The 24,229-nt window shown below is 45.1% G+C and overlaps 1 protein-coding gene and 1 pseudogene across 2 annotated transcripts; one reads left to right on the forward strand and one right to left on the reverse strand.

Moving 5' to 3' along the window:
• The first annotated feature begins 8 nt into the window (after positions 1-8).
• On the forward strand, positions 9-2,578 carry LOC310794876 (kelch-like protein 10 pseudogene; annotated as a pseudogene). Its single transcript has 2 exons — positions 9-31; positions 796-2,578. The product of its transcript is annotated as a kelch-like protein 10 pseudogene (transcript).
• A 2,872-nt stretch (positions 2,579-5,450) lies between these two features.
• LOC310794566 (uncharacterized protein) lies at positions 5,451-14,290 on the reverse strand. Its single transcript, XM_083656542.1, has 2 exons — positions 13,955-14,290; positions 5,451-7,734 (listed from the first exon to the last, which is right to left on the reverse strand). The coding sequence occupies exons 1-2, from the start codon at positions 14,139-14,141 to the stop codon at positions 6,152-6,154; spliced, it is 1,770 nt and encodes a 589-aa protein (XP_083512668.1). The 5' UTR covers positions 14,142-14,290; the 3' UTR covers positions 5,451-6,151.
• Between the last annotated feature and the right edge of the window lie 9,939 nt (positions 14,291-24,229).

The raw sequence follows: 24,229 nt of genomic DNA on the forward strand, positions 1-24,229 counted from the left end.
CAGAGACCATGTACTGTGTAGCAGAGAGCATGTACTGTGTAGCATTGTAGGGCAAAAACCATTGAAAAGATGATTTCCAACATGTAAATATTTATTTTCACAGAAAAAGATTGTTCAGGGCGAGCAGGAAAAGTGGGCGTGGCCATTTTCATGACAAGGAGTGGTAAAACAAATGATTCAGAATCATGAAAACCCCCTAGTTTGACAATAATGAGGGTCAAGCACTGAAACACCTACAGTAAATGAATTGGAAGTTGGAAACCCTTATTAATTTTCTGCTTGCACCTGTATTACTTCCTGCCTTTTAGACACAAAATGGCTCCTGTGAAAAAGGTTTATTGCTTAAAAAATGATCTTAGGTTCTAGGGTTGGACGGGTAGTTATGCATCCCCTGAAAGAAATGTTTTGATTAGGAAATTAAAAGAGGCAGACAGAACCAGAGAGGTCCAACGAGAAAGTTACAGACACACGCGCGCGCGCACACACACACACACACACACACACACACACACACACACACACACACACACACACACTGTGCCTCAGTAGGATTTATTTATTCATAATGTCTATGACATCACTGATGATGTCATAAATCAGTGATGATGTCACCTAAACAGTGACATCATCAGTGATTTATGACATCACTGATGACATCATATACATTGTGACATCATCAGTGATGTCATAAATCCTTCCCATCAGAGGCTTTAAGTAGGACCGGCAAGCTGGTGCCAGCTCCATTTTATTTGAGTAAATCACAGGTACTGTTGAAGGTATAAGGTATTCATCCAGGTTAGTTGAACAAAATGAGCTGCATCTGGAGGAGTCAGTGTGTGACGTGGTGATCAGAGTGGATGATGTGGAATTCAACACCGCCAAGGCCGTCCTCTGCAACTGCAGCCAATACTTCAACGCTCTCTTCACCCATGGCTGGACGTCCCAGGACAACATCTACGACATGCCCGGCCCCGTGTCAGCAGACATGATGCGTCTCCTCATAGAGTACGCCTACACCCGCTCTGTCCCGGTCACCGAGGACAACGTGGAGGAGCTGTTGATAGCAGCAGACTACCTCGGCATCATGGGGGTCGTCCGCTCCTGCTGTGAGTTCCTGGAGGTGCGGCTCTGCCCGGAGAACTGCATCGGCATCTTAAAGTTTGTAGACTTGTACTACTGCCCGGACCTGAGGAGCAAGGCCTTTCTCTTCATCCTGGAGCACTTTGAGCAGATTGCCACAGCCTCTGAAGAGTTCCTGGAACTCTCTCTGGAGCAGCTGATGGACATCCTGGCACGAGACGATCTGAACGTGAGACAGGAGAGCACGGTGTTCGAGGCCGTCCTCCGTTGGATCGCCCACTCGCCCGAGGAGCGTGAAGGTCACATGTCTGTGCTGCTGCCTAAGATCCGCCTGGGCTTGATGACCACCGACTACTTCATCAACCAGGTGAAGAACAACAGTCTGGTTAAAGACAACGCCGAGTGTGAGGCGATCATCCTCGATGCAGAGAGGGCCATGTATGATGTCACCAGCAACAGACCCTCCAACCCTCTGACTCGCCCACGCCTACCTCATGCCATCCTGTTGGTCATGGGAGGCCGGAGTGATGACGGGCTAAGAACCAAGAGCATTGAGGTATACGATCCCCGTGCCGATCTCTGGGTCAATGTACCAAACGTTGAACTTGAGTCTCCCCGGGCTTACCACGGCGCCGCTTTCCTAAATAACGTTGTCTACTGTGTTGGCGGCTACAACAGAATGTGGGACAGTCTCAGCAGCGTGCGGAAGTTTGACCTCTGTACTCGTACTTGGCACGATGTGGCAGCCATGCATAATCCCCGGGGCTATGTCAGCGTGGCAGTACTGAATGGCAGCATCTATGCCATGGGAGGCCGCAATGGAAACGTCCGTCTCGACAGTGCCGAGCGCTATGATCCTCAGACTGACAAGTGGACTCTGCTCCCACCCATGAATAAGCAGAGGAGCAGGGCCAGCGCCACAGTACTCAACGGCAAGGTGTACATCTGTGGTGGTTACGATGGGACGAGGAGCCTGAACACAGCTGAGTGCTACAACCCAGACACCAACCAGTGGATGAAGATCGCCCCCATGAGCAGCAGGCGCAGCAGCTTGGGCGTCATCGCCTACAGACAGCGCGTCTACGCAGTGGGCGGCTGGGACGGCCCCAACCACCTGCGCAGCGCCGAGGCCTACGAGCCGCTAACCAACACGTGGAGCGCCGTGCCCGACATGCTGAATCCACACAGCAGCTTTGGCATTGAGGTGATGGACGACCAGCTGTTCGTGTGTGGAGGCTTCAATAAAGGAGTCTTCTCCAATAAGGTGGAGCGCTACGACGAGAGCACCAACGAGTGGCACGAGGCCTGCAGTATGAGAACAACACACGAAGGGCTCAGCTGCTGTGTGGCACATGGACTGTCCAACATGGCCGAGTACGCCGCACCTCGCCACGCCCTGCCCCCCCGGGGAGCCTGCTGGCCCCTCCCACTAACTTTCTTTCTACTCTACCAGGTGGGAATTTTCCTTGCACAAGTTGTGCTCAGTGCAATGCGATGATTAAAGGAGACACATTTCGTCACCCTCATACGGGTAAATCCATCTTTATTAAAGACAGAATTTCATGTCAGGAGGATCCATCTAGTTTAGTTTATATGTTTGACAATTACATTTAAAAGGACAATTCATCTAGTTTACTTTAGTTTATGTTGTGTGCGTGCGTGCGTGCGTGTGCATGTGCATGTGCGCATGTGCGTGTGTGTGCGAGCAACCTAAAGTGAAAACCTTGAACATATTCATTATTATACAACAGGTAGTTCCGGCCGGGAAATTTGATTGGACAAGAGGGATCCTACCACTGGTAGGCTACCAGTGCCGATATTTCACGATAACGCACTGGCGCTTCACTGTGTGTAGATCACTCCGCTTCACAGCTGCTCTGCTCTAATCAACAAAACACTTCAGAGCTGTAGAGTAGACAGTAGTAAAGTAGACAGCCTGCAGTTAATTAGGCTACATTTTTGGCAAAGCAGAAAGCTGAGGGGACTATTTTTGTTGGCGGAGGAATAAATAGAGAAATCATATATTTTCTCAGCTTTTTGTAATATTTTTAATCAGCTTTGTTTAATAGAACTGTTGTATAAAAGCAATATTACACTCGAGGTCGTGCTGTTGTTGTCTAATATCGGCACTGCTGTGATTATCTTCGGCACTGGGCCTGCGGCCTCGTGCCTACGACCGAATCACAGCAGTGCCGATATTAGACAACAACAGCACTCGTGTGATATTGCTTAAATATGCACATTTTACATTTGATTATCTGTATATCTATGTACTGTATCTCTATCTATCTATCTATCTATCTATCTGTCTGTCTGTCTGTCTGTCTGTCTGTCTGTCTGTCTGTCTGTCTGTCTGTCTATCTATATCTATCTATATCTATCTACCTACCTACTGTATCTATCGTCTGTCTGTCTGTCTGTCTGTCTGTCTGTCTGTCTGTCTGTCTGCCTGTCTGCCTGTCTGTCTGTCTGTCTGTCTGTCTGTCTGTGTGTCTGCCTGTCTGTCTGTCTGTCTGTCTGCCTGTCTGTCTGTCTGCCTGTCTGCCTGTCTGTCTGCCTGTCTGTCTGTCTGTCTGTCTGTCTGTGTGTGTGTCTGTCTGTCTGTCTGTCTGTCTGTCTGTGTGTCTGCCTGCCTGCCTGCCTGCCTGTCTGTCTCTCTGTCTGTCTCTCTGTCTGTCCGTCTGTCTGTCTGTCTGTCTGTCTGTCTGTCTGTCTGTCTGTCTATAAAAGTTTATCAGGAGCTGAGAGGGAAGTTTGACCTGTTTGAGAAAAGGAGGAAGAAAAGCTTCTTTTTGAGTTGTCTTCACCAGGTGTTCACCAGCCTGTACAGCCAGTTCCACTGCAGCATAGGAGGTCCCCTCTTAGATAGACAGACATCACTCAAGGATGCAAGTCCCCTCTTGCTAATTTCTTAAAAAAAAAAAAAAAAAAAACATTTGCAGTAATATTATGTAAAAATACCTTAAAAGTAAATTTTCTATTGTTTTTGTTTGCCCAGAAACAGAGGTCCACACTTGGTGGGTGTACAATGATAGCCCCCTGTTGGTGTGGTAGATCATTTCGAACGTATTAATAGCACTCTGGGTCCCTTTGTAGCCTATGAAGGGCAGAATTAGAAATCAATGAATAGGCTACACAAAAACGATCAATAACTGTGTGAAATGATGTCTAGTGGTTCTCAACCTGTGGACGCCGGACGCGTGCGTACCACTGGTGTTACGCGGGGCTGCCTCCCTCATACTTTTCATAATGGTGGTATCATTTCTGAGGTTGTATTTGATGCAATCTGGGAACCCAACGGTTTAAAAAAAACATTTATTTGAAACTCTAGTCTAGAGAGTTTTGTCAATAAAGAGATGAAATAATAAAAGTGATCATAATTCAAAACAAAACAAAACAATGCATAATTAACAAAATATCCTTATTTGTTTGTTTGTTTACTTTTTTTATTTGTATCCTCAGACATGTCAAAGATTGTGCAGTCATATACAGTCTAGACTCTGGCATTGTCAAAGGAGATTGTACTTTGTCAACGATTGTGCAATTCTCTCACTAGCTCTTCTAATAAAAATCAGCATTGTAAACCTAGCTGGTATTGCATGATTAACTTTAGCCCCCTGATCATATGACTAGTCCATTTGCATTGCACCTCAGACAACAGGACACTGCTTTCAACTAGTGTTAAATTCATCTACGAAAATTATGACGAATTCTTTTCGTCGACTACCATCGAATAGGCGACAGTCCTTAAAGGGCTTTGCCCAACTCGTAGATCTCTCTTACGTTTCCACTGGTTTGGTTGTTGCTGTAAAACCTCTCACCTCTGCGTGTTGCAGTAAGTCGGTTTGGCAACGGTACACATACACATGCTGCTGCTCCTCAACCATCTACGGGACCTTGATTTGAATGAGAAAGACCATTCTATCCGTGTTCATCAAACTTCTTTTTATTAAAATTTTCTCACAGGTTGAACAAATGAGGTTTCAACAGCAGTTGTGCTAAAAAAAACAAAAAAAACAACAACAAAACAATTCTGCTCTGAAAACAGGGCATCATAGTAAATAAATGTAATGGGAGTTCTATAATACACAAAAATAAAATGAACTGACACCATATAAAATAATCTTTCTATATGGGAACAATAACACTGTAACACAAACATCCGCATCTTCAAAACTTTTAATGACCAAAACTTTTACCACAAACTGAGCATTTAAAGGGCTTTTCTCATATGGACTCGTATGGACTAGGGCTGGGCAATATAGCTAAACAGTATATCGATATAAAATATTTCATATCAGTCAATATTGTTACTTATTGATACATTTTGAATGACCTGTTTTTATTAATAAAAAAAACCAGAAGAAAAAGTTTGCATTTAACCACTTTATTTTGAACCACCTTATTTTCAAGGCACACAGGTAATTGCAATGCTAAACACTGTCACACATACATGCTTAGTGCAAGCAGTAGTTTACAGGTATGCTGACATTTTATTTGATGACATAGTGTTGCCAGCCTTATGAAACAAAAAACATTTGGTAACGTGTATTTCAGGGTTGTTTAACGTTAAGACGATTCAGTGAATGAGCAGCCCCCCTTATTCCGCAAAGTAACGCCGGTCTGCATTTGTGAAATTGGTGCATAACATTAACTTTAATGTCCTGGTCACACAAGACGCTCAATGGTAAGAACACATGTTAGCACATTGTCAATTTACGTTAACATGAATTGAAACTCACATTGAATTCTTTGCAACGTTTACAGACAACGTTCTTCTGCTTTCGGCTTTCTCTTCCTTCTGTGTTGTTGCGATTTCACGTGTGATAAGTGTGATGCTGGGTGACTAGCGCTCACTAGCGCTGCCCATTGGCTGTTTATGAGCTGGGGCGGGTGCACACTCGGGGTTTGTCTGACCGGTCTGTTAAATGATTGGCTGTTTCCGTGTCACTCGTAGCATGCCCCATTAACATGGGAAATTTTTTCATGCAGCCGTGCTATCGAACTTGCTATTGAACCATTTCTTTATTGTATTGATGACGTCTCTATCGCGATATATATTGCTATTGTTTTATCGCCCAGCCCTAGTATGGACTACCATGTGTTTCTGCAAGACATGTTTATAAGAAAAACTTTCACCACAGACTGAGCATAAAAATGGCTTCTCGCCTGTGTGGACTACCATGTGTCTCTTCACTTCCCCTTTTTGACCAAAACTTTTACCACAGACTGAGCATTTAAATGGCTTCTCCCCTGTGTGAACTACCATGTGTGTCTTCAAGACATTTTTATAACCAAAAGACTTACCACACACTGAGCACTGAAATGGGTTCTGTCCTGTGTGGATCTTCATGTGTTTGTTCATGTTTTCTTTTTGACCAAAACTTTTACCACAGAATGAGCACTGAAATTCTTTCTCTCCTGTGTGGACTACCATGTGTTTCTTCACGCTTCCTTTACGACCAAAACTTTTACCACACACTGAGCAATTGAATTCTTTCTCTCCTGTGTGGACTCTCATGTGCATCTTCAAGTTTACATTTATACTAAAATGTTTACCGCAGACTGAGCATTTAAATGGCTTCTCTCCTGTGTGGACTCGCATGTGTATCTGCAGATGGCCCCTGCAGGAAAACGTTTTACCACAGAGTGAGCATTTAAATTCTTTCACTCCAGTGTGGAGTCTCATGTGTCTCTTCAAGTTGCCATTTTGACAAAAGCTTTTACCACAGACTGAGCATTTAAATAGTTTCTCTCCTGTGTGGACTGCCATGTGCGTCTTCAAGACGTGTTTATAAACAAAACTTTTACCACAGACTGAGCATTTCAATAATCTCTCTCCTGTGTGGACTCTCATGTGTCTCAGCACATATCGCCTGCAGTCAAATCTTTTACCACAAAATGAGCAACTAAATGGTTTCCTCCCAAGAACGTCATTGTTTTTCTGTGAGTCTAAACCTGACTGAGGTTTACCAGTTACCCTCCTATCATCATCACTGTCTTCAGTCTCAGCTTCAGAGACTGAAGTCTTGCCAGCACAAATTGGTTGTAAATGACTAGCTGGATCTAAGTTCATGGCTTTTTCTGATACTCCACAGTCCTCTCCATCAGCTTCTGTTTTCCCCTGTTCAGTTGAGCTGCTGGTTAGAGGCTCTGCCTCTCTGTTCTCCCCAGTTTGGCTTTGAGCAAGCTGTGAGGACTTAGGTTTCTCTTCCTCATCTTCACTCTTCACAGGGACAGGAGTGAATGGCAACTCTGTGATATGGACGTTCTCCGGCCCTTGAAGCTGCTCTCCCTCCTGACTGGTCCAGAGTTCCTCCTGTTCCTCTTTAATGTGTGGGGGCTCTGGGTCGTCTTGAAGCTGCTCTCCCTCCTGTCTGCTCAGGAGTTCCTCCTGTTCCTCTTTCATGTGTGGGGGCTCTGGGTCCTCCGGAAGCTTCTCTCGCTCCTGACTGGTCCAGCGTTCCTCCTGTTCCTCTTTAATGTGTGGAGGCTCTGCGTCCTCCTGAAGCTGCTCTCCTTCCTGACTGGTCCAGAGTTCCTCCTGTTCCTCTTTAATGTGTGGGGGCTCTGGGTCCTCCTGGTCCTCCAGACTGGAGCTCCACTCCTGCTGGTCAGGGGGAACCTCTTCCAACAGGAGGTCTTGTGGTATGGCTGAAATACAGACATTAAGGAAAACTGTCAATGCAAGTCTACCTAAACTGGTTACCATTACCTCATAATTTTAACAAGATCCATAGGCTGGTATCACCAAAGGGGTAGGGCAGTGGTTCCCACAGTGGCGGTCGCGGGACACCACTGGGTCAGAGGTCGCGAGATGATTTCCAGAATGTGTGAAATTGAAAAGAATATGTGAACTACAAAATGTGTGAAAAAACAATGTAAAAACTATTCAAAAGAGCACATTTGAACCATAATTGTTTGTTTTGCTTACAAAATGCGCACAAACGTTTGTATGCTTCAACCACCTCCGGGGATGGTGGGGGGTCACGAGGCTCTGGCTTATTTTGGGGGTCGGGGGCTGAAAAGTTGGGGAACTCTTGGGGTAGGGGGTGGACCCAAGGGCAACCTCCAAGGCTGAAAAATGAAGCCATTGCGGAAGTGCCTTAAACCTGCATTCTTTCTAATGGCCAGCAGGGGGCGACTCCACTAGCTGCAAAAAGTCCAATTGTCAATGGGGAAATGCCCCAACTTCGCATTGGAAATGCCCCTACTTCTCATTTGGTTTCTTATGTTACCTCAGTAAACACTTTCCTAACGAGTTTATGTCTTAATCGCTAGTTTAGGCCATTTTCACACCTGCTCGTATGCTTTGTTTCCGACTCAGGGGCCTATGGGCCATAGGTATGGCCCATTGATGGAAGCCTTTGCATTTTAAGTATTGCAGCATTTATGAACTCGGTGTCTGTCTTACATTATGCTCCTCAGTTGAAAAAGTTAGGAGCACATTTAAGGACACAATGATTCATCTCCGATACATTACAATTTAGTTTAATTCAATCAAAAGTAGGGTACCATTCTCATGATGCACTATGAATGTCTTACCAGATACGAATGACTCAATGCAGCTCATTGGCTATTGTTGTCATTAAATCAGGCTATCATTAACCATTTATTTAGTCATCTGTAGTTTGCCTAACATTATGTAATGGTGGTCATGATTGTGAACGTTCACGTTACTGTGTCGATAGTGTAGTGACATATCCCACAGTGTGCTGTGAAATGATAGTCTCACTGTGCGCTGCAGACAGTGAAAAATCGTAGCAGATAGCTGCTCTTAGATGGTCTAACATTAACAGACAGCATAGTCATATCGTCAAACAACACATTTTAGCGATCTTGAATTACATGTTGGGTAATGTTAGTAATCCCAGAATTTAAACCTCCAACAAAGAGGAACTGGCACCAGATAATTATTAGGGATGGGCATTGTAAGGGATTTAAATACTCGAGTACTCTCCTTCTGTTATGAAAGAGTACTCGAGTACTCCCCCCCCCCGGGGGAACGACACACACACATGAAAGATCCTAAGTTTGGCTATGTTAAGCAGTTACCATTAGCATTCGCCAAATGCCTGTGATGAGAGCAGGGGTGATCTGCTTTGTATGGGGCTGTTCACAGCAACTTCACACACATTACCAATTTTGCATGGAAAAAGCGCTGCCTGGTGCACTTTTTAGTTTTTACAGATTGACTGTGATAAGGTGATCCGGTGTTAGCCGTTAGCCTACCTCAGTAAAAGTAACTCCCAATACATGTCGGTAATCATTCCATACTGCTTCTTGATCACTGTTAAGTAAATCCACTTATTAAAAACTCTGGTGTTCTGCCAAAAAGTGATAACTGCAAACATGATAACTGCAAACAGTAATAATGTTCGCTAACGTTAACCGCAAAAACCACCAACAACATCCGAGTGATGGTCCCCGCCCGTGGTGAAACACGGAACGTTTGGCTATGGTAAACAAAGTTACTGTCAGGGGTCCGTTAGTCAAAGTGGTCCGTCCGAGTAAAAAACATCTAACGTTACCATCTTTGCTTGCACATCTATATATAAATTGGCCATGAACGGAAAACAACTGCAATCAAATCTTGTTTATTTTACATCTGCTGAATATAGATTGCGTTAATATACATGGACGTCTGTGTTGCTGGCGATTCGCCAGACGCTGTTAACGTTAGATCGGCCATTTTTATAGGGGAGGGGGGTGGGGCGAGTACCCGGACAGCGGAAACGGTACTCGAGTACTCTCGTTACAAACGAGTACTCGAGTACCCGAGTACTCTCCCCCATCCCTAATAATTATGCAGCTTATGCCTCTGGAGTTCATGACATGTATGCTGCACTCAGCAACCGATGTCTTTTATAAAGTGTGGGAGCCCTACCTGAAATATATCGACCCTAACCTAGCAGAGACACTGACTATCGGATACCTCAACCGGAGTGATACTGCCACCTGAGTACTGCCTTTTGCCTTGTACATCTAATTTAATTTAATTTATTTTATCGTATTCTCATTCATCTGTCCATCCTTAGATTGATAGGTTTTCTTTTATATCAGACACAGGTTTGTGTTCCTACCTGACATGTTTCGACGGTAATACTTCCGTCTTCTTCAGAGGTGTCACTAGATGGTGTGTGACGTGTCTTTAACAGCTGATGTTGTTTACAGAGGCGTGATCGTCCTGTCAGATTTGACAGGACGACCACGCCCCTCGCTGTCATTTCGCCGTTTGAGAACGCTGCTCCAGGTGGTGGAAAGCATGTAAGCCCCCTCGTCCCGGTTCATCGTCGTTTGTTAAAGACACGTCACACACCATCTAGTGACACCTCTGAAGAAGACGGAAGTATTACCGTCGAAACATGTCAGGTAGGAACACAAACCTGTGTATGATATAAAAGAAAACCTATCAATCTAAGTAAAGTATAGACACTATGAACCTTTTTGGATTATCTGTCCATCCTTTTCTTCATTGTTGTCCACATCTATGTCTTTGTGAAGTGTTTAAGCTGCCCTGTCTTTTTGTTTTGTTTTTTGTCTTGTCTTGTAAAATTTAAAATTGAATAAAAATATTATTGAAAAAAAAAAGTAATCCCAGAATTTGCTTGATAGTTAGCTAGCATCCTGCTAGCGATGCTAACATTAGACGCTAAGATGTCCTTATCATGCCAGCCAACCTAACGTTAGTCAGAACTCGTCTGCTGAAGCCGTAGCTTTGTCTCACGCATACAAAACCACCATCTGACACATTTTAATTCCAATTCTGTTTGTGACACACACCATCTATGGGTCACACCAGTAATGGATGGCTGGCTGCAGACCGCTGCAGACTGTCCTGTGTTCTACTAGCGATAAGGACGATACGACTTCCAGTCGGATCTTCAAAGTAAAACGATTCTGCCCAAGTGTAAAGCACTCAGAAGCAATTGAAAAAGTTTTATTTCTTTCTATGTGAGAGATTTAGATTGACAGCACCGCACGCTGTGGCACAAGAGCAGGGTGAGGGAGAGAGAGAGAGAGAGAGAGAAAGACACTATAAGACACTACAAATTCCAAGGTGTACCAGTGCGTGTTATGAAAATATGTATGCGCACTGGCAGATTTTAAGGTGGGAAAATGCGTGTAAACACTCTCTGGAGGCCTGTGCAGCTTGCAGATCACGGACCAATAGAAGGTGAAGCTGCGGCTCTGGGAAACCCCGCGTCTCTCGTGCCATCTCTCGCATGAGTTGCGCAAGGACCCCAAGATGGCCACAGGCTACTAGGGCTGTTGGAATGAATTTCGAGACTCGAATATAATTCGATTTGAATAAATATGGATAAAATTCGATTTTTTATTTGATTTGATCGTTTATACGTTTCCACACAGGGGGAGGGGTTTCCAGGGGATCCGCATCAAATTGACGAGTTATTATTTTGTTATTATTCATTATTATTTAATTTACAAGAAGTTAACACAATTACATAATATTATTCATTATTATTTCATTCGGCGCGGGAATCGCGCATATTTGGGGAATTCCCGCATATTTTGAATTTATAATGCGGGACTAATCCTGCATCTGTTTGCGCGGCTGATGTCTATGTATATGTAGTAAATGACTATCGTGAACATCGAGTATAAATTGTCACGCATTGTTTTTAACCCTCCTGGCATATTTTCAACCAGCTCAGTGGCCTTGTGGTTTGAGTGTCCGCCCTGGAGACTGGGAGGTTGTGAGTTGGATCCCCGGCCGAGTCATACCAAAGACTATAAAAATGGGACCCGTTTGCCTCCCTGCTTGGCACTCAGCATCTAAGGGTTGGAATTGGGGGGTTAGATCACCATATGATTCCCGAGCGCGGCACTGCTGCTGCTCACCGCTCCCCCAGGGGATGGGTCAAATGCGGAGAACAAATTTCGCACACTCAGGTGTGTGACAATCATTGGGACTTTACCTTTACCTTATGAGACTTGCTTCATATCAGTCTTTTCTGCTGCTCTCTCCCTGTGTCTGCACTCTGCACACACACGCACCTCCTGATATCACCGCGTTGGTGTCGTTCCTGGATCAACATTTGTTCCTAGTACGGCCCGGGAAAACTAGGAAGAAATGTTGGTACAGGAACGACACCAACACGGCGATATCAGGACACACACGCACACACACACACGCACACACACACACACACACACACACACACACACACACACACACACACACACACACACACACACACACACACACGCACACACGCACACACACACAGGAGCAGGCAGCTCAGCTCTCCTCCGACATGTAAAGTTTATTTCGCTGCAGTCTAATTTTTGAGTACAAGAATGTTTTAATGCAGACTTATGTTGCAGAGACTAGAATCATCATACTGGTGTAATTGTATAAAAGGCAGAGTATGAGGAGGCTTCCATCTCTGAGCTACCATTTCTTTTGCAGCAGTAATTGTGTGTTCCTTTATCGCAAAATAACTGGGATGTGGAGGCTAAATGAAATCACATCCGTCTTGTTAGCGTTCCATTTACAGAAAACTGGAGCTGAGAAGTTCACTGTTCATTGGTCAGATCCAGTCGCTAGCCAGGCTAGCCATTGTTAGCAATAACAATATTGATAACAAGGCATTTCGCGCATACAAAGACTGCAGCCTCATGTCCACACAGATAGAAGTTAGGCAGTGCTGTGTGTACAGCTGATTTAATGGGACACACACAAGACAGACAACATTTACTACGATTATACTACCGTTGTTGCGCGGTGCAGCCATCTTGGATTTTAGAGGTCGGGGCTGCTGAGGCTCCTACGAGTTTGGAATGGGGAAACACCAGCTCTGGTGGTGGTCCCAGCTCATGACCTTTGAACCGTAAGATTACCAGTTCCCAGTTATAAAGGAATGCACGATAAGGCCCAGCAACAGCCAACGCCTCAAGGATAAATTCAACCCAGCAAATTCATTAATTCAACAACAAAACAACAGGAGAACAAGGAACAGTGACTCCCAGCACTACAGACATCTTCCTGGCAACTGAGCTTTGAGACATTTTCATCTAAAATCATTTACGAGGGGTACAGTATAGTCTATGGGCGTAGTTATAATGAATCAATTGGTGATTGGGGTTCCTGGAAAACGAAATAATATGAATCCACACCACATCCCAATTGACTATATCAGATGAAATAGAGACATTACCTGACATTAAGATGCAATGGGGTTTTTTGCGGCCTTGGTGATAAAAGTATAAAGACTAGAAACCAATCCCTTCGTAGTCTTACTGATTTTGTGCATGGGATGTCTTTTCAATTCTTCACCCCAAGGGACACCATATGAACACAAAGTACTACGAAAAATAACAAAGTACCAGCAGGAAGATTATAATGAGACTGGAGGTCCTGAAAGCCTATTACCCAATGTAATATCGGAGAGAATATTAATAAAAATGTTCTTCCATGGACGGAAAGAAATCGGGCAACCACCCGCACGAAGAGGGAAATTATTAAACAGGGGTAAATGGTTGTTATGGAATTTGAGTGATATATTGGCATGAGATTCAACAGTTCTATATGTGGCGATAAGATGAGAAATTATAGGGCCATAGCTGCCTGGATACGTTTCGAGAGCACTGTTGTGAAGAAAAATGATTCACGTTTGTGAAGATGATCCTGCTGAACACAAATGACCACTCCCATAAACTCAATTGTTAAGCACAGACCTTATGTCATGCATTTAAGCGAAATCCCCACTCTAAAACCCCATTCACTTTCCCCCTGATGATCCAACACGCTACTTCCGGACTCAGGTTATCGATGTATAAGCTTTGAGACAGTAATTGCAGTTATTGAAACTGTGTGTGAGTAATGAAACAACATTTAAATGTCACCAACCTGCTCTGTGTAAGCACACTACAGGATTTAAAACAGCGTCCAGCAGCTTTTGTCGACCGTCGATCTTCTGTTTTGAATGAGTAGCCTCCTCCTCGTACTCTGCTATCATGCTTTCAAACAGCACAAATATCTCTTCAACAGCCGCAGTTAGTCGCTGCTTCACCACCGCTCTCAGCGTCTGGACCATTAGACATTCTAACACAGTGTGACAGCAACTTTTCCTCCTCCACTATTTACTGACAAACTTTGTACTAGCTAGCCAACCACACTTCAGTCCAATAGCTTCACGGCTAACGTTAGCTTCAGCTAACCCATTCATCTGAGTCCATTAGAGTAGCTTCTTCTTCCTCCTCAAGCAAACGGCTGCAGTTTATATATCCATGATAGTATCACTCATAGGCTACAGGGTCTTCTGTTAGTCAGTTAAAGTTGTAAACTAGACTTTTGAAAGGAAAAAACCTGGAAGCATGTTTACACCTTGGGCCATTCTTCTTCTTTGTGACGTGGCAATTCTTCTTCGTCTTGTTGTACGGCGGTCGGCATCCAGTTTATTGGTGCATTACCGCCACCTTCTGCTCCGGAGTGGGGGGGGGGGGGGGGGGCAAAGGGATATTTTGTATGGGGATTTCGGTTAAATGCATGCAATAAGGTCATGCATTTCTGTGGTAGTACTGGTTAAAAAAGTGTATGAAACAGCGAGGTTTGTGTTCAGCAAGATGTTTAGAAACGAGGACCTTTTATCATTATCAAGTCATAAAAGTGTTCCTCGTTTGTGGAGATTATCTTACTGAAACGTTGCTGTTAAGCACAGACCATATTTCATGCATTTAACCGAAATCCCCATTCCCCATACAAAAATCCCATTGCCTTTTACACATAGGGATCTTGCGCTCGATTCCTAGGCTCGCCCGCTACGTGGGCTCGCTAGCTCGGCCGCTGCGCAGCCACACCCTTCCTGCAGCTCGCCAAGCTGGCCCTGCAGCTCGTCAAGCTGGCCCTGCACCTTGCATTCGCAGCTCGGCCGCCGTGCGGCCTTGCCCGCTGCTGTGTGGCCAATGAGACCAGCATGAAGCATCACTGATGATGTCACAGTGGGATTTATGACATCACTGGGATTTATGACATCACGGATGATGTCACAGTGGGATTTATGATTTATGACATCCCAGTGGGACAATCACAGTGGGACAGAGAAACAGAGAAACAAACAGAGTCCCAGCTCCCATTATTAATATTTTAAGTGTCTGTGATTATGTAAAGTAGAAATCTTGTGTGCTGCGCATGCTCGATTTCTAGGGTGCAGCATGATGCGCCATGGGGCGCGCAGTTATGGAAATGGATGTATGACTACAGGATTACAGCACCTCCTTGTAGCGATGTTGTCTGTTATTCCGTCCTAATCACCTTCAATAAGTACTTTCATTCTGCTGGCTTGCTTTCCACCGGAGAAGGATGTGTAGAGCTATAGCCACGAGCAAACACTGGCTGAGGTAGGTAGATGCCACCTCGCCCATTCTCGCACCATTGACCTTTGTTAATGGTAAATGAGAAAGACGGTCCTATTGGGAACTGCCATCTGACAAAGGTGAAGGGAAGCTCATCATTCCTGTCATGGTAAGTCATTCTTGGCAGGAAGATCCTTTCACCTTGTTTGTCCCTACATAAATCTCACATTCAACCTTTTTCTTCTTCTTCTGGAAAGTCGACACCTCCCCTCCTCTTTAATGATGCGGAGAAACCTTCATGGTGCATGTTTCAAGGGTGTCACTCACAGCAGCCTTTTTAATCAACAAGTATGTCTCACTTTTTCACCCAAGTTCTCCTTTTTTGTTCTGTGCACATGAAGGTTACATCATACAAGAATGCTAACTGCAAAGGATAACACTTTATTCCCTTCTTTAGGACACACAATAAGCGGAAAGTTGAAGTCATATAGTCATGGTGGGACTTTCTAAGGCCTTTAAGCTTTTGGCCAGAGGAGAGGGGGACCAACAGAGAGCGGCTACAATTATGCAATGGAAAAAGACAAGGGAAAACTGGACCGAACGGAAGGAAAAGAAAAAGAAAGGAAAAGAAAGAGGGGAGCGGGATGAGAAGAAAAGAAAAACAGCACTATGGGAAAACCTGCCTGCCACTTAAGGTGAAGCCAATTTTTTTTTTTTTTTTTTTTTTTGAAATGGTGCCCCATAAGATGACTATTCCAGAAGGACTGCTGCTGGATTGCTGACATGAGTAAACGTCGACCACAGAAGGGCAGAAACACAAAAGCGGAGCGGTGGGCCATGACTGCGGCTAGGTAATGCTACTCTGGGAAAAAGCGACGCGGCGCCTGGAAAAGGAACGTTACGTCATCGATCCCATGCGATCCCGTGTTGTGCACCGTCGCCACGGCGACGGGGGAAGATGAGGAGGAGAGTAGAAGTGAAGTAACAGCTGGCGTAACCATTTGCAGTTGAAGGAACACACCATGTTTTTTGACGGATTGTCCCCACGGGGGTCACCTTGCTGTTATAAGCGACGAAAACATAAACACCAAAATAGCCCCATGTGTTCCGGGGGGGGGGGGGGGGGGGGGTTCCCGCTCCGGTGTTGCACGCTAACACTTTAGCATACACTGTGTTGAGTGATAGATAGCAGGCCATTGGCATGATCTCAAAGTAGGGAGACTGATGATCGGAGTAGTAAAAAGTTGTTTGTGGTCTGTAAAAATGAAATCTAATGAACTCGTATTAATAGCGCCAGGCTATCAATCTGCGCGTAAATAACACAACATTCCAAAATGATGTGCAGTGAATTATGCCAAATGTTCCAATATTGCTGCATGCACCAAACTCCTTTGCCGTGGCCGCCAGTTGGGCCGGTCACGGCTAGAGCTCTAGCTGCGCTTCGCAGTGACTCAACTCGCTGGCTGTGAGCGCATCGTTCTCTGGTCCGCAGTTTATAAACTCCTGCACACAGTTTATATACCCCCCTGCACACAGTTTATATACCCCCCTGCACACAGTTTATATACCCCCCTGCACTCCTGCAAATGTGACTTTGGCGTACAAACTAATTTTAGTTCAGGGGCCACATGCGATCCAATTTGGTCTCGGAAAAAAGAAAATCATTGCATTATTACCAGTAGCGGCTGGTGCATTTTTGTCCAGGAAGGGCTATAGCCTACCAAATATAGGCCTGGACAATGGGGTTGAAATCAATATGATAATCATAAGGATTCTTCTCAATATCAATATCATATGTTTCACGTATGCAAAATCAGTGTTCATCTCATAGAACTGAATGGTGATGTCAAACAAACCTTATATTTTGAAATAATATTCCTGCCATACCTCACTGCCATACCACTGATTATTACCTAATTACCTATAGCCTAGATCAGAGGCTTTCAAAGTGGGAGGTGGGCCTCCACAGGGGGGCTCCAAACAGTTTCAGACAAGGCTCAGTGAATGGAAGTGGGGGGAAAACATGGCATTGGTTATTAGGCTACATTAGTTATCAAAAGGAGATCACATAGATCACATCAGTCAGAAACTAAATTACACCTTTTTTATAGTCAGAAGCTATCGCAATTGCCAGAAAACGCATCGAAAGCTTCTTAGCTAGCTCCTTTTAGAACTGAATCCACTTTTTTGGAGCAATAATGAACCTTACAGCAGTCAACAATCAGCTAGTCTCGCTGGCCAGCCTCCTCTCCCTTCCGTCCGACTGAGGAGTCTGGCGCCGCAGGTCTCCATAGTGGGATTACGATGGGGGGCGCTTAGCGGCAGTGCCCTTGGAAAATAGTTTCAAACAATCCAACTTGCCGTTTTCAGCGTGTAGCAACGAGCTAGCGTGTAGGTTTCTGCCGTTTGCTTGCTAGCTAGTTAGCATTGTTGTTTTCACTGCGGCGGCAGGGCACTATTTACAGTGACACACAGGGAGGAGGGAGCGGAAGCCGCTCTGATTGACATGGTCGGAGCCAATGACGAGTTTGTAATAAGCCGGGAGCGGACATCCGGCTGCCACCGAAACAGTCGCTCCAATGGGAGAGCAGAGTAGAGCAGGGGAGGGTTTATCCCAGTTATGGAGACCTGCGGCGCCAGACTCCTCGGACGGTAGGGAGAGGAGGCTGGCCAGCGAGACTAACAATCAGCCAAACTGCAGACTTTAGTTATTTGCCGACCTTCGACAAAAATCATATCGTGTTGTGGAAACGCAGTAGTCTCCCATATAGCCAGACCTATCTCCACACTTGATCTTAGCACTGTGCCAGCACTGGAGAAAGTCATGCAGTACATTGAAATGACTTGCATTAGTGGATATTGGAAATTGTAATGCCTTAATGGAGTGTAAGGCTTACACTACTGGGGAAAGTGATAAAACGACAGTACAGTAGTAACACGTTACTGAGTAATGTGTTACGTTACTGAGTAATGTGTTACGTTACTGAGTAATGTGTTCCTGTGTATTTCTATTGGTAAGCTGAAGGGTGGCTGAGATGGGAGGGAAACAAAAATAATCCAAAAGTCAACGATGTAGGACAGACAGACAGACAGACAGACAGACAGACAGACAGACAGACATGGATGGAAGGGGGACAAGTGCTGCTGCATCCTGGCAACATTATGAATCTGGAAGAGAAAAGGGGAGAGAGAGGGGGGAGCGAGAGAGAGGGGATTGAGAGAGAGAGGTGGAGTGAGAGAGAGAGAGGGGGGAGGGGAGAGAGAGGGGAGGGGAGCGAGAGAGAGGGGAGTGAAAAAGAGAGAGAGAGAGAGAGAGGGGAGTGAGAGAGAGAGCGGGAGGGGGAGAGAGGGGAGGGGAGCGAGAGAGAGAGGGGGGCAGAGAGAGAGGGGGGAGGGGAGCGAGAGAGAGGGGAGTGAAAGAGAGAGGGGAGAGAGAGAGAGGGGGGGGGAGAGAGAGAGGGGGAGAGAGAGAGATTTGGCAGTCCTTCCCCACTGTCTAGCAGCCTTGGCCTTGATAGAATGAGAAGCCTGAAGGAAGCACACAGCTTTGCATCTCACTCATAGCCATTACCATTTAGTACACACACACACACACACACACTCACACACACACGCATGCGCACCCACACACACACACGCACGCGTGCATGCACACACACACACACAGACACACACATGCACGCGCACACACACACACACACACACACACACGCACGCACGCACGCACACACACACACACACACACACACACACACACACACACACACACACACGATGATACAATATGCCAGTGTAATACTTGAGGCCAACATTGAGCCTGTGGCTGGCAGACCTCAGTGCTGGCTGGTGCTATGGCCTCATGCCAGACTGATAAAGCCCAGCGGAGCTCTCTCTCTCTCTCTCTCTCTCTCTCTCCTCTCTCTCTCTCTCTCTCTCTCTCTCTCTCTCTCTCTCTCTCTCTCTCTCTCTCTCTCGCTCCCTCTCCCTCTCCCTCTCTGGTCTCCTTCAGAGAAGGTCACTATCTGCCATCTGAATGGCATGGAGCCCATGCAGCTTCATGTCTCCAGCACTGACCACATGATGCTGCTACTAGCCTTGGGTGGGTTAACGGCTCTGTACAGTACGAGGCAGGGCTGGACTGATACTACCGGTGTTTTATTGAACATCAAATCTGGTCCAATCAGTGTCATCAATCTTTACTCTGATGGACACGAAGCATTTTGCTTTTGTTGGCATTTTTTTGGGGCATGAAAATGTTCAAAAGTAAAGATATTTCCACTGCACAGAATATCGGCTATCAGCAACTTCAACCCAGATTGAAGTTTGTTTTGTTTTCAAAGGCTTCCTCCCTGACTACAGCTACATGAAAAAACAATGCAACACCTATATTCAAACACAATTGAATTTTTCATTGAACCGTTTTGAGGCTCGGCCGATTCGCGGCCTCGCCCGTCCTGCAGCTCACCGAGCTGCCCCTGCAGCTCGCCAAGCTGGCCCTGCAGCTCGCATTCGCAGCTCAGCTGCTGTGTGGCCAATGCGACCAGCATCACTGATGATGTCAGATTCATGACATCACTGATGATGTCATCAGTGGGGTTTATGACATCACTGATGACGTCACAGTGGGATTTATGACACCACGGATGATGTCACAGTGGGATTTATGACATCACTGATGATGTCACAGTGGGATTTATGACAACACGGATGATGTCACAGTGGGGCTCACATCTCTGAATATGATATTCTGGTATGAAAATGATCACATTTAAAGATATTCAGTATCAGCAGCACACAATATCAGCAATCAGCAGCTTTAAATATTGGTATCAGTACAGTATCCTATCAACCTTAAACAGCTTAATATTGGTTGAACTGTACAACGTGGGTTTGTTAGAGTTACACATTGACACAGAATGGAGGATACTTGATATGACTGCCTTTAGTCCTTTCTGCTTCATCTGCTGCGCTACAGTGGTCCTGTATGGAGGAAAGCCTCTCCAGTCTTGCCCCCTGCCATGATGTTGCAGTTACCTCAGTGTGTGGCTAGGGGACGCCACAGGAGCAGCAAACAACTGCCTCCTCTGCACTTGTGTTGAACTTGCTCGGGCCACATGTACGTGACCTCCTCACAACAACATCACCTCTGTGACTGACTGCACAGATAACAGCAGCACTGCCAGAGCTGAGGTTGACTCGTTACAGCTTAGGGTTCCTGTTATTACCGCACACTGATGTTATATTAAAGCTATATGTACTTTTGGTACTTCAGTCCCTATATGAGGATATTAGAGGAGCGATTTGTAGGCTTCCTCACGTAGGACAGTCCTAGAACGATTCCTTCTGGATGGATACGTCTACATTTTATACTTCCACACCAAAACCAGGTGTCAGGTGGATTGGAGTGAACTGACCTTTGACCTCTATGGCTCTTACTAACGCCTGAACTAAATAACCATCCGATGTTACAGGACTGAAGAAAATTAAGCATCATGTTATTAATTTGCAACTAATATCCACATTATCCAGAGGTAAAAGTACATTTAAAGCTTTAAAAACCATACATCTCTTGGAGTAGCCTATTACAGACGATGTTGACAAGTAGTAGGCTACTGCAAATTCTAGCTAGCTGCTATCCTCTCAGCAGTTTAAAGTGTCTCACTGCTATAACAAGGCAGAGGGGTGACGCACGAAGCAGAAATGAGCACACAAAAGCGCGCAATATTTCTAGTTTGACACCATTGCACAAGCTGGCCTTCATGAAACGAAGAGAACAGAAGCAAAAATGAAAGTTGAAGTCGGTATCTTCTCTTTAATTTTTGTTTCTCTTCTTTTGAATGGATGTAGGACCTTAAAGCTGCAGTGTGTAACTTTGACATATAACTGAACGTCTGTTACCTTCAAGGCCTTTGCCAAACATGTTCCCTACAATGCTGATGAAGCATATCAGTGCCACATAACGCTCTCTGTATTCCACAGTAGGACCGGAGCTGACAATCTGCCGTCTGTGGCCACGTTCCCATGCTGGCCCTGGAGCATGCGCACCAAAGACTTCCGCCTGGCTCGCCGGGCTAACTTCCGGTTAGCCTTGTGCTAACCGCGCGACTCTTCTAGACTTTCCAGATGTCATCGGAGCAAAAGTATCAAATTGTGAAGTGACGCTCAAAACGATTCATCCGCTGGTTTACAGCTATGACCAATGCCACATTCACGGAACTAATCTTCCCGACACCGCATGGAGGCAGCGCACGTACCCTCCCTGCCAGAAGCGCCAGAAGGGGGAGACAAAGGCTCGGCACTACAAATGTTACACACTCGAGCTTTAACAGCAGTTCCACCTATGGAATGGAGTTTAGGCTAGGCTACTTTTTCAAGACCAGTGTATAGCCTACGTTACATTTGTAGCACACGTCATAGTAACAGTGGCGTGTCTAGGGAGTGGCCTGGGGTGGCATGGGCCACCCCTAGAATCTGATTGGCCACCCCAGGTGCCACCCCATATGATTGGCTCTCTGCACAGTCAGTAAACCAAGCTTCCGTGTATAGGCGCAATCCAGTCTTAAACCTGAGAGGCAGTAATGAGCCATAGTAGTGTCTAGCCTGCCGAAAGCCCCAGCGAAGAAGATCTTGATTTGAGGTTTTGGCGCAGCTGAGCAGCAAACAACTTAACGCTAAACCAACGTCGTGTGTGTGTGTGTGTGTGTGTGTGTGTGTGTGTGTGTGTGTGTGTGTGACGAAGTGAAGCGTCCTCTGTCTGATTCCTGGCGGCTACATGGACCAGGTGTGTTCTATATGCTATTTATTTATTGTGGCATGAGTAGACTCTTTGATACATATTACATAGCTACTGTGCCAGTGGTTTAAAGAAAGACAACATACATTACCTGCCAACAAAGAGGAGATTTTCACTTTGAAATTAAGCACCCTCGTTAAAAAAAAATATCATGACATGTTACGGTAGACTTGAAACTTCACCCTGTCTTTAAAACTAAGCCTGCTACTAACAGAGAAAACGGACAATAAACCTGTGTGCTAGGCTACCTGATAATGTGGTGCAGCAGGTGTGTTTTCATCTCAGCTTGCTAGTTGCTAACATGAGCAAACCTGTCATCAGTCATTGTTTGGTTGTCAATGCTAATGCTAGCTATGTAGGCCTAAATCTGTCTTGTGTAACTTTGTAGGCCTGATGTGAGCATGTGAAATGTATCCATGCATGCACAAGGAAATCTATTGTGCAAGACATATAAAGTGACATACAGTATGTCTTCATGTGACTATTACAGTATGAAAAGAAATCAGAACATTGAGGATTTCTTCTCCATCAAAACAAAGAAATTAAAAACTGCACAGCAGGACAGAGCAGCCAGCAGCACTGCTACCAGTCAGTCACAGTCAGAGCTGCAGGAGAGAGCAGCAACAAGCTCTCCTCCTTGTCAGTCAGATGAGTCAAGCCAGCAGCTTGACAGCAGGAGCCCCCAGCTCTATGTGTGCGTATGTATATACTGTAAAATCCTAATAGTTCCAGATTTATCTTTAGTAACCTAAACAGTTATCTTGATATTGCCTTGATGTCAATGGAATTGTGGTTAATTGCCAGACATTGCAACTAAAGTTGAAACTTGTCAATTATGTGTGTAGAACTGGGAACTGATTACATTTGTATGGTGCTACTCTGTGTGATTGATGGGTCTATTTCTCTTAAATTATGCTTTAAACACAGGAACGTAAGACACTGTAATGTTACTAATTAAAGTAGATATATATAGTCTAGTTGAGACGAACATGGTAAATTAACGCTATTCTGACGTGTGCCGTGTGCGTGCACAGTGCGAGCGAGTGCGTGTGTTTTTTTGGCTAAAAGTCCAAAAAACGTCAAATTTTCTTCGGCACCGCCCGTGCAGGCGGCGCCGTGGCCACCCCTTCGTAAGTCTGTGCCCCACTTGTGCCACCCTGGTAAAAACAGTCTGGACACGCCACTGCATAGTAAGCAGTGTAAAACAGATGTAAGTTATGTGAGGACAGTTCGTTTTTAAAACATGAATTCATATTTTTTTTGTTCGTACAGGTTGTTGTTTGACTAGGTGTCAGACATAGGCTACTGTCACAGCAGTTTAGCCACCTTTATATTCACCACGGCCATAATTAGGCTAGCCTAGTTATGTCGTGATTTCGTTAGCAAAATCCTCCTTCCTCAGGTTTGAAGACACAGATTGTGAGACCTGTTTCTTTCACACTATTTGCCCAACAATTTTTAACACAGTCAAGCAAAAGGGAAGATAAATAAACCGCAGTCAGTCGTTCAATTTGCATTTCCCCTTCCAAAGCTAAATTTGACTTGTCTCGCAAAACTCCACCCATCCTCTGTGTGTGTGTGTGTGTGTGTGTGTGTGTGTGTGTGTGTGTGAGTGTGTGTGCTACAGCCGTGAACCAAATTATTCATTTTTTTCCCTACTTCTTCTTTTGCTGCATTCAAGTCCCAAGGGAATCGTGGTAAATGCTGAGTTTCCTATAAGGAAATACTGTTCGCATCCACTTTCAGCTAATTCGGGTTTGGAAATGGACCGCGATTTCTCAAACTCTCTTACTGCACTGCTGACATCACCAACAAGGAAATGGCTCGCTTACCTACAGACAAAATGTGTGTGGGGAGTGTTATAATATGCATTCCAAATAAAATCAACAAAATGAACTATTTTAGTCACACATAGGCTGTCATTTTGTGATCACAACAGTTAAAATGCCACAGCTACTGGCTGGGTTTTTGGTTGACATTGATAGTATATATCTATAGTTTACTGTAAAACATGAACTCATGCCTTCATGTTTGAAT

This window comes from Poromitra crassiceps, assembly GCF_964638095.1.
Source record: "Poromitra crassiceps genome assembly, chromosome: 20".
Taxonomy (NCBI): domain Eukaryota; kingdom Metazoa; phylum Chordata; class Actinopteri; order Beryciformes; family Melamphaidae; genus Poromitra; species Poromitra crassiceps.

What these genes read in the sequence shown, in the direction of transcription:
- LOC310794566 (XM_083656542.1), bottom strand. Translation starts at nt 14,141, where the DNA reads ATGGTCCAGACGCTGAGAGCGGTGGTGAAGCAGCGACTAACTGCGGCT. An exon ending in AGTGTGCTTACACAGAGCAG is followed by an intron (nt 7,735 to 13,954) that starts GTTGGTGACATT and finishes TCTGTATTTCAG; the next exon opens with CCATACCACAAGACCTCCTG.